The sequence below is a fragment of the Numida meleagris genome, chromosome 3, assembly GCF_002078875.1.
Source record: "Numida meleagris isolate 19003 breed g44 Domestic line chromosome 3, NumMel1.0, whole genome shotgun sequence".
NCBI lineage: Eukaryota > Metazoa > Chordata > Aves > Galliformes > Numididae > Numida > Numida meleagris.
In genome coordinates, this window is record NC_034411.1 from 13,968,953 (window position 1) to 13,982,025 (window position 13,073).

Sequence of the window (13,073 nt, forward strand, 5' to 3'; positions counted from 1 at the left end):
GCACACTTTGAGTGTTGGAAAGAAAAACAGCAGTCAATACATTTTCACAATTTCTGTGTGGAGAAAAATATTTGCCCTGAAGTGACAGACAAAATACTCTTGATTCGGTTTTAAAACACATTCCACATCTCTCCTGCAAAAACAACACTTAGAGTTGAACTTCTAAACTACCAGGATGGTTACTACCAGGATGATTCTCATTCCTACTAACGCTCCTTTTAAGAATCAGATTAATTTTGTTTTAAAATCTTCCTCGTGGCCAAAGAAGTTGAGAGCTATCTACCCTAATTAAAGGACTTTCAGCAATCAAACTCTATGAATATAAACATAAATAGTTTTCATCAGTTTCATGGGAAAGTTAATACTGAAAGTGCAAGAAGGTTGTGTTTCACATTTTCCTGTGATTAATTCAATTGGTGGAGAGTTAGAGAAAACAAACAGACAAAAAGTAAGGAATGTTCTGGTGTTGAGTGAAATTTAGTGTTTTGTCTGTGTGGTAGTACTGTTATTTTTTTTTTTCCTCAAGGAAGGCAATATTAGACCAAAAAAACAACAACAGCAACTCATGCTTCAGATGTGGGAGACATGCTTCGAATTTGTAACTTGTAGAAAAACCACATCTATCACCTGTAATACAACCAAATTCAGAAAAGGACATATTTCCACGTCTTCTTGCACACAGGTAAGTCTAGAAATATATTTCCATAGCAAGTCAGTGTCTCAGATGAACAAGAATTATTTCTTCACTCTTCAAAAATGATATCTTGAGGTATCATTACAAGCTGTGCTGACCACCAATATTAACACCAAAATACCTCTATTTGATTCCTTGAACACTTCAGATCAAAAACAGTATCAACAAGGTAACACTTTAATGTTATTGCTAGGGTAGTGCTTCTACCTTTTATTACAGAAAAGGGAAATGGAAGATGAAATTCAGAAATACAGATGATAAGCCTAAGGTTTGAATGGCATTAATATCCCCTCACGTTCTCCAAAGCTACTAATTTTTCTCCTCTAGTGCTTCAAATCTGATCCCCAGTAGCGCAGGGATACGTGCAAACACCAAGAATCTCTTCCTCTGCAAGGTTCATCTCTACCAATGATTCCACGCATGCTCTGAAATCTCCTCTTAAAACATTTTTTTACACGTAAATTTCTCCTCCCTTCTACCTTTGCAGCAATATTCTAGCAAGGAACCCGTCACGCATTTTATGTGAATGAAATTGCCTGAGCTAAAGCCAGCCACCCCAGCGTGCTGTACTGCTGTACCTTGAAGGATATTTCAGTTGTCATAGTGAATCCATGTGTAATGACCGGCTCTTCTTCAGCTGTTCGTCCTTTCCAGCAGTCCAGCTCCACACAGCGACAGCCTGACAAAAGCACTTGTCGATACATCTCCACCGAGGAGTTCCCGGCCAGCTGTCCAGCTGAGACAACATAACAAGGACATGAAAAAAGAGAGTCATTCTAGGCCTCAGGAATAAATACAAATAATCTAATGATAATTAGAGTTAACAGCGTCTTTTAGCCTCGGCTGACAGGAATAACACTCAAAGGCATACAAAACACATAATGACTTAACGGAAATGACTTAGGCAGAGTCAATGTCATGGTTTGCATTCTGCCATAAGTTAAACCATTGAGAATGAGGAGAAATAATTTTATTGAAGCCAATTCATAAACTTCTGTTAGACAGAATCAACATTAAATAAAATAACTTCTATCAGTTCTAAAGGACTTTGTTACCCAATAACATACCATGTGAAATTCAGAGGCAACTCAGGACAGCAAGAGTTTTCAAATAATATGCAATGTTCACTGCAAGATAAAACCAACCTCCTGCACAGCCACTAATGGTACCATTACTAGGTCTCAAATCTATATTTTAATGCTCTAATCGCTGCATTGAGTTGGTCAGTAAAGTTTCCTGATGTGACACTATACCAGATAGGAAGAAGTTTTAATAGTCTACCAATTTCCAACAACATAATATAAATCTAATAATAAACAAGGAAAACTTAGTTCTTCCCAAACTCAGGAATTATTAAAGACTAAACAAACAAGACCAGTTGTTGCGTTCAGTGAAGGATCTACAGCCACAGCGCTCTCCCCTGTTTCAACAGGTTGGGCTCTAGTTGGATGGATACAAATTTCTTCTAGCAGAAAGACAATGGAAGACTGGCCTAGTGCTTGCTTTCTATGTTAAGAAAATGGATGCAGCTCCCTGCTTTTTAGCAGGCGTGTCAAGAAGGTCTTAATGGATTCTTTGGAGGGAATTCACTTGCATTCTAAGAAGGCACTGAGTTCATTTATGCTAAAGATTCTTCACTGATCAGAGTTACACAAAATATTTTATCCAGATAGGCATATAATACAGTACAGATTAATCCTTGTTTTACTGTCTCTTTGGCTCTATGTTTAGGTTTTATGCTGGAAACTATATATTTTGGTTTGCTTCACTGAATAGTACTCTCTGTTTTCTCTGTGTTTTTATGTTCCATTATAAACGGTAACAGAAAAATCTCTTCTTGTTGGAAAACTCCTGTTTACTGTGTGTGTCTGATGCATGAACTGGAACAATCACAAATACTCAAACTGTATTAACATTACTCCTATTGAAATCCATAAGATTTCTCAGTATCTGCTGGAACCAACAGGAAATACATGCTAATAACATAATTTGGCTAGTGTTGGAAGGTTGTGAAAATCTAAATGGAGTCAGCAAAGTGATGATGTGCCTCTTTTTTTCCTCACTTTTTTGTGTGCTACCCCTTTGAATATGGCAGGTTATCTTTCCTCACACAATACCCGTCTTGGTGTTAACTCAGTATCTGGGGTAATCAGTGGCTCTTTGTCTTTACAGGGTACAAACAAGCAGGAGCACAGATCAGGGTACAACAGCACACATTTCTGTGCATTCATACCTAAGCAACAGACATTATACGGGTCCTCTCAGCTCTGCTGCCTGAAAAAGTGCATTCACTTAGAAAACTTGTTTTCATGTTCTCCTCCTTTGCTCTCAAAACATTTTGATTTGAATTTTGATTAACAAATTATTTTATGTTTAAGAAACTACTATATGTGCTGAGAGATGACTGGTCATTATTGCTAAGCATTTGGCACTACAAGATCCATAACCTTCAAAAGTGCTTAAGTAAATCATGACATGCATCATTTGCCATCTAACGCTTTTCCACACTACCTCATTAATAAGGCTCAGCCCTTTTGGAAGGATTCCTACTAAGGGTAAGAGGGTGTTTAACCTCCAAAACATTCAATCTTAAGAAAGACTCCCAGTCCGAGTGCAAAATAATAGCAAGGGTTTCGATAGTCTCAATAGCTTGTTTTTCTAAATATAGATTATTAGAGATGCTTGCTCCATTTTTTTAACCTATATTATTTATAAACTTCTGTCATGTCAGTCTCTATTTGCAACTATTCCAAACTGTGCTAACACAGACACTAAGGGAAATAGCTGCAGAATGGTGTTCTTAATATCCTGAATACAGATCAAATTTGTAATACTGAAAATTGAAAATATTATGTATCCCCTTCTATAATACATATAGTGTCTACAAAAGTGCCACAATATTTTTACCACCTCATGCTCACCTCATTTCTCAAGTAGAAACAGATTCTGACAAAAATCAGCTTTTGTAATAACACGGGACCAAATCATACCTGACACGAAACAGGACACTAAGGCTAATGAGCCTGTGCTCATGTGTGCAAGCTGAGAATATAACCCATGTTTTCCCATACACACCACTTCCACACTTCTATAGCTTGAAGTGGCTTGTTTCTCAGCAAATGCATCTTAGTTGGATTTATTCACTGCTGTTTTTCTAACTGCAAGACACTAGCAATGCATGGACTTACAATTTAATTATGATCTTAAGACATTTATCTTCCCCAAAGTTGGACTCAGGTGTTTGCAGTCATTTGTCCCTTCATTACTCTTGAAACAGAAGCTGTTCCTGCCTCCTTACCCACCAACCGCACAATTTTCTCCCAGCATGAAAAAGCAGCTGCATGCTCCCTTTGACCTACAAAAATGTGATGCTAGACCTCATCTCTTCAGAGAAGTCCTGGAAAAGTAATCCATACTCTTGATCACAGGCTGTAGCTTGCAACATGCAAACTCACACCCCTGTATGACTGGAAGTCTGGCTTTTGACTCTAACAGTAACAGAAGATGCTGTTTTTCAGGTTTTTCAGACACAGCACATGTCTTGCCCTACACCTCTTAATTTTAATGCTTTACACTGCACCAATGTAGGACATGTGGCTGGCTTGGTCCAGCCAGCAGTAGGAATACATTTCAGGTCCCGCTAAGCAGAAGATGTAACTCTTGCATACGTCAGGAGGGCTGGGGCCAGTTAGCCTCTGAGACTGCATTTGTGCTTAGCTGTCAGTAGTGCTTGGGTAGCCGCATTGCTGCAGCCAGGCTACGTGACAGAACTGGTACTGGGTGCATGGGGTCTCAGCAGTGGGACCTACTAAATCCTGAATCCTTGCAGCCCTCCTGCATGCCCAGCTGAGTCTCTCCAACTGCATGAGGGTGTGAGACCCACAGGGACCTACTAAAGGAGACTTTCCTCTGCTCCTCTCAACACAGTTTTATCCTCCTTAAAGAGGGGGAAAACAACAGTTCTCTTCTTTCAATATCCTGCCACTGGTTGGCCTTAAAACACAAAAAAAGAGACAAAAAAAAGAGACAATAGAAGGCATAGAAGATCTTGAAAACTCACAGAGCAGTAGTGAATAAAATACTACTGACAGGTAAAAAAACACTTTAATGATCTTGATTTTTCTTCTTGAGAATCCAATGTCAGATCTCATCAAACAACTATTATTTTTTTTCACTCTTTGTATGTAGTTCTTCTTCTCTTCTATCTATGATCCATGGAACTGGAGCATTAACTCTTTAAGTCCCAGTGATCTTAACATGATGTTAAGATGTGGAATACCAATAAGAAAAATCCTAAAACCATGACAATGTTGACCTCTGTTGCTACTGGAAGCAAGCTTCCTCTATAATGGTGCCAACTGCTGCTCTGCACTGTAATTATTAGTTCTGCCTTAAGGATACAATCTATTCAATTTTTTCTCTCCTTCTTACATGGCTTCCAGTCACTTTAAAAACTAGAAACCCTCTCACTTGGAAATATGGCTTTGGAATGAGGGTTTGAACTGGCATGGGTGAAGCTGGTTAAGGGAGATGCGTACCCAGTAAGACAATAAAAAGGTAAACTGAGATTTAAAAGCATGAGTATGAGCATTCAGCTGTCAAAACAGGAACAAACATATAAAAATTTTACACAGCAGGATGTCCATGGAACTTTTAATCAGAGGTCTGCCTGAGTAATCATTTTCTCACAAAAGCCAATTGCCTCAGAGGAAGATGCAAGAGAGTCTCACACAGATGGGAATCACCAACTTACAGAAGCTGTCCAACATTTGCAGTGTTTGCTGAAAGCTGTATATATCTGTACATTGACGGTCCATTTAATCTTAATCCTAGCTAATCGTGAACCCAGATGGTGACAAATGATATGCAAAACCATCAGTTTGTCCATTTAAGGTATAAAAACCAACCTTCATTACAATAATATCTAATTATTCAAAACTTAAGTAGCTTTTCCTGCCCCATATTTGAACTAGGGAATGGATCACCAGAATTCATCCCTCCTCTTGACCTGAACTCCTTTGCAGCCCACCCTTCCTCTCAGGAGAGGCAACATCCTCTGCACAGGTGTGCAGGAATTCATTTTCAGAGCAGGGCAACAAACTGAGGCGTCGGTAAATTCCTAAGACCTTCCACAAGTATCATCTTTCCACTGTGAGGCAACAACAGCTTACTCTCCACTGATTTCTTTTTTAGTTGCTAAAGTTAACTGCTAAGTTAATTTAATGGCCAAAGTAAAGACTATAGCTGTGGAAGCTGCTACCTCAGAATAGGCCACAGCAAGCAGACAACGGTCTACAGCTTCCTTCCTTTGAGATGAAGTTGTCATGTTCACATCAGCTTCATCTCTGAAAACTCAGCCCTTTTACTCAGTGTTTCACAAGCTTTCATGATATTCTGAAGGGGAATAATGAAATAACTCCCTGAGTTCTCCTACCCTCTAGTTCACCAGGAAGGACTTGGTGGAGCCGGCAGACACCAGAGCCCTTGGTCTTCTCAGCCAATCACCTAAGCTCAGCACAGCTTGAGGGGCATGAAGCAGCCAGTCAAAAACTGCTCTTGCTCTTAGAACAAGATCATGCTCAGATTGAGTGCTGCCCATCATTCCTTCCTTTCCATACGCTGCTGCCATCTTGGAAACTGTAGAGATACTGTTTTGGAGACTTTGAAAATGAAGAAGGCTTCAGGGAAGGGTTGACTGCAGATAACAGGCAGCAGTTGTGACTAAGGAATCACTGAGAACAGAACAGTAAAGTTCTGAAAGTACCGGATTGTAAGCAGGGAAGCAGATGCTGAGGGTGAGTGGGATAGTCCCATGCTGGCTACATGCTCCGAAGTGATAGCTCTGCAGCCTACTGCTGCTATTCTTTTTCTTCAAAGACAAAACATATGTTATAGGCTTGTGTTTTTCATATTTAGCGTGTCACAGATACAACAACTAGTTGCATAGCCAAACTGTGCAGTGCTAGCAGTGATATATAATCGTCATTTCTCTTTGGCTTTGGGTGCTGCTGAGAGAAATGTTGCAAAGTCATTCCCCATTGTAACAGCAGTAACCTGAGGCAAAGTTGGTGAGAAAACAGAAAAAAAAGCATGGTTGCACTTTAAGGGTTCAAAGGAGTAAATAAAAAAATAAGTAAGTGTGACATCAGTGAGAGACAGGAAAAGAAAGTTTCCAAAAGATATTCCTTTAACCTAGCCTACGTTCATTGTAAATCACTTCTTTATCGATGAGTTTTTACCTTAAAAATTACATGTCCCTAAGAAAAAGAAAGAACTAACACTTCTAAATAAATAATCAGGACTTGATGTACTGCCAAGGGTTTCTACTAAAGGCTAGGAAAATGATCTCGGTAATTAAAAATAAATTCAGAGTGTGCACATGTTTCTTTTTATGTTATAACGTTGTTTCTTTGTGTATTCTTTTTCTAGGTTTAAAAAACCAACAAAAGGAAAATAATTGGTAGAACATTAAGCGCAGTAATAATAAAGTAAGGCTGGATGGAATGGTTTTCTTATTTTTCTAATAATTATTACATGACTAGTTGTTATTTCACAGCCCCAGTGAGGGCAAAGGCGTTACTGGAGCTTTGCTTCCAAAGCCATAAGCACTTCAGCCGGCCCTTTGAAATCTTCTAGGGAAAAAAAATAGTTTGTGATCATTAATTTCACAGATTTCAGCTGAATTAAGTCCTTTCTGGAAGACTGAAAATGGTAATGTGATTGTTGTATCTGGTCTAGCCTCAATGCAAAATCTGAGGCTGTCAGTTTTTATAATACATGGATAAAAATCACATCATAAATCTTGCTATCAGCCAGCTGCTACACACTTACTGAACATAATGAACCCACTAAAAGGCAAGGGCATGTGTTTTGTGCTATTCTTAACTGGAATTTGAAGGAGATTCAAACTTAGTTTGCTCTATCCCCTGGGTTTATTCTGATTTACTCCCCCCGTTTACTAAGTCAGAAATTTTATGCTAATTTAAGTCTGAGGATCATACTCCCAAATGGAGTTTCTGCAATTCATTGGACACGCAGGTGAAGAAATCTGCAGATGCAATTTTGAGACAATTCAAAGACTTTCACATAAAAATCAAATTGAATTTGGACAGTTTCAGGATTCAGATTCGTAGAATTTTATGATTCTATGGTGAACATTCCTTCTGCTAAAATAACTAAGTACGTTAGCTCATCCATGTTGCAATTAAAAATGTAGAACAGATTGGACTAATAATGAATTTCCATCCTTCATTCTTTGTTCTTTGGCTTCTGCACTTCTAGACCTTTAGAACATGACTGCCCTGATCAGCTCTGCTATCTGTAGTATGGTACTGGCTATAAATTCAAACCCAAGAGTAAGAAGGGCAGCATCTTATCTCTTTGGAGCATTGTTAAACTGGTTTGTGCTCCCTGTGGGCACGTGCCTTACACATTTGTACAGCTTTACTGTTTTCTTCCAGAAAATCTGTACAGAAATCACAGGTGGTTAGAAATTAGGTAGAAGGGACCTTAAAGCCCATTCAGTTCCAATCCCCAGCCATGTGCAGCATTGTCCCACACCAGCTCAAGCTGCCCAGGTCCCCATCCAACCTGGCCTTAAGTGCCTCCAGGGATGGGGCACTCACAGCTTCTCTGGGCAATCCGTTGCACTGCCCCATCTCCCTCTCTCTGAGTAAAAAAATTTCCTCCTAGTATATAAACTAAAATTTCCTTCTTTTAATTTAAAACCATTCCCTCTTGTCCCTACTCATGTAAAAAGTCAATTTCCCTCCTTTTCATAAGCTCCTTTCAAGTACTGGAAGGCTGCAGTGAGGTCTCCCTGGAGCCTTCTCTTCTCCAGATTGAACAAGCCCAACTCCCTCAGCCTGTCTTTGTAAGAGAGGTGCTCCAGCCCTCTGATCATCTTTGTGCTCCTCCAATGGACATGCTCCAACAGCTCTATGTCTTTCTTGTGCTGGGGGCCCCAGGCCTGGATACAGTACAGCAGATAGAGCCATGCAAGAGCAGAGTAAAGGGGGACAATCATCTCCCTCGCCCTACTGGCCACCCACTGCAGCGTTTGGCTTAAGTGGGTCCTAAGCTGCACTGATAGAACAAAGTCCATACCGGACACAGAAGGCCTGCAAAGTATCACAAATCACTTCTGTTTTGGAAATGTCTACAGTTTCCCAAAGAACAAAAATTTTTTGCACAGTGGAATCATAGTTTAAAAGTGGCCATGCTGATTTTCATTTCTCTTTATTTGGACAAACAGAATAGCTGTCAAGCCCAATACTTATAGGCTAAGTTTTAACACAAAACACACTTAACAGTCAAGATATAAGCCTCCGAAAAAAAGGTGTCTAATGGAAACAATGACAGTTCATTCATACGAAAGCAATAGAAGGTGCTGTAGAAAGTGCTGCAACAAATACAAAATAGATGAAAGTAACTACCACACGGTCTGTTAAACTGAACATCACCACTGCACAGTTTTGTTCATGTTACAGCATACTGGTATCCTGCAGAACTTGATCAAGGCAAGACTGTTACCCTAGTAACATTAAAAAGCCAACATTATAAATGAACCATGTTTTTACCACACCTTGTAGAGCTACTTTTTTTTTTTTTTTTTACTTAATGCTAAGACATTAGCAAACATGACAGGACAAAGCAAAATCGAATCTATCCCTGTACACATATGCTTGTCAAAAACACTTTTTTTAAGGAATCTTAGAGAATTGGTGAATCTGGTGTACAAATAATACAGTCCAGACCATTAACTAAAGTTAACAGGACATTTTGGGTGCTCAGCTCTTTTAAAAACAAGATAGCACCTAAAAATCTCAGCCCAGACATTAGATATGTAGCCAAAGACCAGATTTCCATTCCTTAAAGATACTGTGAGAAAGCCACATGACATGTTGGGGCCCCTCTAATCTCTGAATCAAAGCAAATTTCACTGAACTCACAAGACTGTGAGATTTAATGTTTTCAGGCAGATTTATTAGCTACAGAGATTTTTCCCATCGATTTTGCATACCTGTTTGGCTATCCTTGGTTGCCATAGAAAGCACATCGCCTCTCCTTCTTAAATAAGAACCTGTTCTTGGAATCCTATCTAAGCAGAGGGAAACTTTCCAGGAACCTCATTAAACTTCATCAGACATTATCTAAACAACACAACTGCTGCTCACCTGTTAATGAAGATATATTTGATGTATGAGTTGGAGCAGCTAGAAAAACAAATTATAAGTGTTACCCTTGCTTCCTTGAAGACTAAGCACTGCATCACTTACTGCTGTTGCTTTTTGTATACTTTATGGTATCAAGACAAATCTACTGTGAATTCTTGTAAGAGAAGAAATCAGATCTCTCAAACAATGTACCTGTGAGGTAGGTGTTGTGTGAGGAATTGATGAAATAGTGTGACAGTGGTTGAGACATATCTTCATTTAAATCCAGTTTCTCAGGTGGAACAACCCCATTTTCTTCTCCACTCAGATATCGCATAAATCCATCCACTGATATCTGTCCTGAAAGAAACAGATAAAGGGAGAGCACTCATTACTTTCACGTATAGACTTTACGACACACAGATACTATGGCCAAAATACCCTTAACACAATGATGTATGTAACAGACTGGTCTTTATCTAGTTATGAATTTATATTTTTTCTTATAATTATCTAATTTTCAGCCATATAAGTTACATATAGTACACATCTCTTTACCTGTACTAAAGAAAGATCCTTTCATAAGCAGTGTCTACAGACTATCAAATGCACGGGGAAATTAGAGTTACAAAATGCTACATGAACAAAGGAAATACACCACAGTATATGAGGGAAGAAGGTATTCTGGGAACCAAAGAAAGCATCCTTGATGGAAGAAACCAAGAAATGAGCAACCAGAACTACTGAAAGAAACTGGTTAACTTCGGTCACTTTTGAATATGACTCAGTGTGTTATATGAATGTTACTAAACTGCAAAGCAAAGTAAACTAACTAAATTCTCAAGTGGGAACTAATCTTTGTTCCTTAAATCTTCTATTATTGCAGGGTTAGTGCTGATTTGTACATTTAGGATAAAAAAAAATAAAAATAAAAAAAATCCAGTAGTCTGTAATTAATTATTAATGTAAAACTGAACCAACCTGAGATATTTTTCTTAACCTGATATTTCTGTAATTTTGTTTGGATTTCATATGCAGATTTACTTAATTTTTAGCTTCAGTTAACTCAGTTACTTCCTATAGTAAAACAGAACTTCTGTATCTTTGGAGAATCTCGAGGCAGCTGCATGACTGGTAACTTCCAACAGTGACAATTTTTTACCTCTTGTCTCTACCCCAAAATAGTATAGCATAGCATCTCTACCCGAAAAATCTTTAGTCAACTGACTATGGCATTGAAAATGGAACACCTCAGTTCTACTCCTAGCACAGGTATGTTACTCTCTCCTTCAGTGTCAACTCTCTTTTATCTGCAGAACAGATAAAACTTACAAACATTTTTTTAAGCAGTGGGTAATCCGTAGTCATTTTTGTAAAGCTCATAATCACATGATGCAAATATAGTATGTAAAGCTTTTACTTAGAATCTGTTCTTGTACCCTGGCATTTGGCTCTTGATCAGAGAGGAAAAGATGCAACAGTCTTAGGTTCAAATTAAGTTCATTTTCAAAACAACCCAACATGGCAGCATTAAAAGAACCTATTCATATGACAAGAAATGTAGTGATAATACAGAGCAATGCAATTACCATTCATTTTTATGGCAACAATCGTAAGATGGTTGGAAAGAAAAACATCAAGTCCACCCACTATTTTAAGACTGTAATCTGAGTGCAGACTTGCTAGTCTCCACAGCTGCTTTGTTACAGAGTAATTAATCGTCAACAGAGGTCTACATACTTTAATTTTTACAAGAAAAAATATAAGATGGAGAAATTCAGAAAAAAAATCCACCACTGAGGTTTTTAATGAAACAAATATTTATGAACAACAAATCTGCTGCATGTGTCTACCAGAGAGACATTATGAGCATACATAGTATCAACTGCCATCATGGAGTTATCTTGAATTAAAATCCATTTAACAGAAACACTGCAACAAGTTCACAGGGATTTAAATATCGTGTAGTGTATTTTCACACCAAGCAAGCAACATCCTACAGGAAAAAATGGGTAAGATCTGAATGGGATAGCTGCTACGTTACAGTGATGTGCAACTTCTGATGTTTTAAACAGCTCTATGAGAGTCATCTTCAGTATCTCTATGTTGTTTTGAATATACTCCTTTCTGTCAAAGCAGGATGCTTAAAGTTGCTCTGTCATTCCTTTTCCAGACTAAAATGAAACACGGTGGTTTTTATACATATTATTCCTCCAAAAAAAACCCAACCTAGTGGCATCATAATCACACACTGTCAAGAAAGAAAAGCTTCTTTTCACTGTACAGAAGCTCATGTTAGCTCCCGTAGATGGTATTCAAGCATCTCTAAGTGATCTCTGTTTTTAATACTCAAAAGTACACCCGAATAACTGGTGTTCTTGCAGTCCCTGTTTCACAAATAGAGAACTGAAGCTAAAGGTAAGTTACTGGACAATATACCAAGGTAAACTTGTGGGTTAAGCAAAGACTGCAAAATCTCTTCAAGTCTGTTTGGGTGCCTCTGGAACAAAAGGACGCAAGACTGAGGGCATGCATTTCCACTGGTATTAACATAAAACACAGCAAATATTATTCACAAGTATAATTACATATTTTCTGAGTTGCACAGTTATCTGAGCTTACGGCGGTTGAATGTTACTTCCCGCATCATAATTAAGCAGTACGCATTTCATAATGCAATGATCCAATTTGCAAGTTCAATCAAAGCCGATATTGCGCCAGGGAGACTTTGACTGTGGAACAGAGATGGCAGATGTCAAAGAGACTTTGTATCCTGGATATTAAAGAGTAGATTGTTTGTGACCAATGTCAATGATATTCTGAGGCCAACTGCAGTGCGGATGATCCTCAGTGGAAAATCATCTGAAATGAAATAGCCTCAATTTATTGGTATGATTTGTTCTTTGTTTTTGTAAGTATATTACAAATTTACCTCAGACATTGCTAAGAAAAAATAATTTGTGATCATTTCTTCCAATTACACCTGTCACCCTCTGTCTTCAGATATATATTATGAAGAATTCACAGTACAATTAGATATAAAAAGTAAGAAAAGACAAACAGGAAAAGATGCAGGGAAAAGACAGACTCATTTCTCTACTTTTCTTTTTTTCATCTCACATATAAACTGCCTTATAATTATCTAAACTCTAGGCCTTCAAAGCAACTTTTAGATATTTGGTGTGCTTTATATATTTAAAGTTGTGGAGTTAAATGGCGTGCCT

At 38.2% G+C, this 13,073-nt stretch overlaps 1 protein-coding gene across 4 annotated transcripts in view; it reads right to left on the reverse strand.

Moving 5' to 3' along the window:
- Positions 1 to 13,073, reverse strand: part of PLCB1 (phospholipase C beta 1) — a 389,735-nt gene that overhangs the window by 114,282 nt on the left and 262,380 nt on the right. For all 4 annotated transcript variants that reach the window (XM_021392475.1, XM_021392477.1, XM_021392478.1 and 1 more), the window contains exons 10-11: positions 10,063 to 10,209; positions 1,273 to 1,430 (exon numbers count right to left, since the gene is read on the reverse strand). In XM_021392475.1, coding sequence (XP_021248150.1) covers positions 1,273 to 1,430; positions 10,063 to 10,209 — 305 coding nt within the window. The remainder of the gene's footprint in view (positions 1 to 1,272; positions 1,431 to 10,062; positions 10,210 to 13,073) is intronic.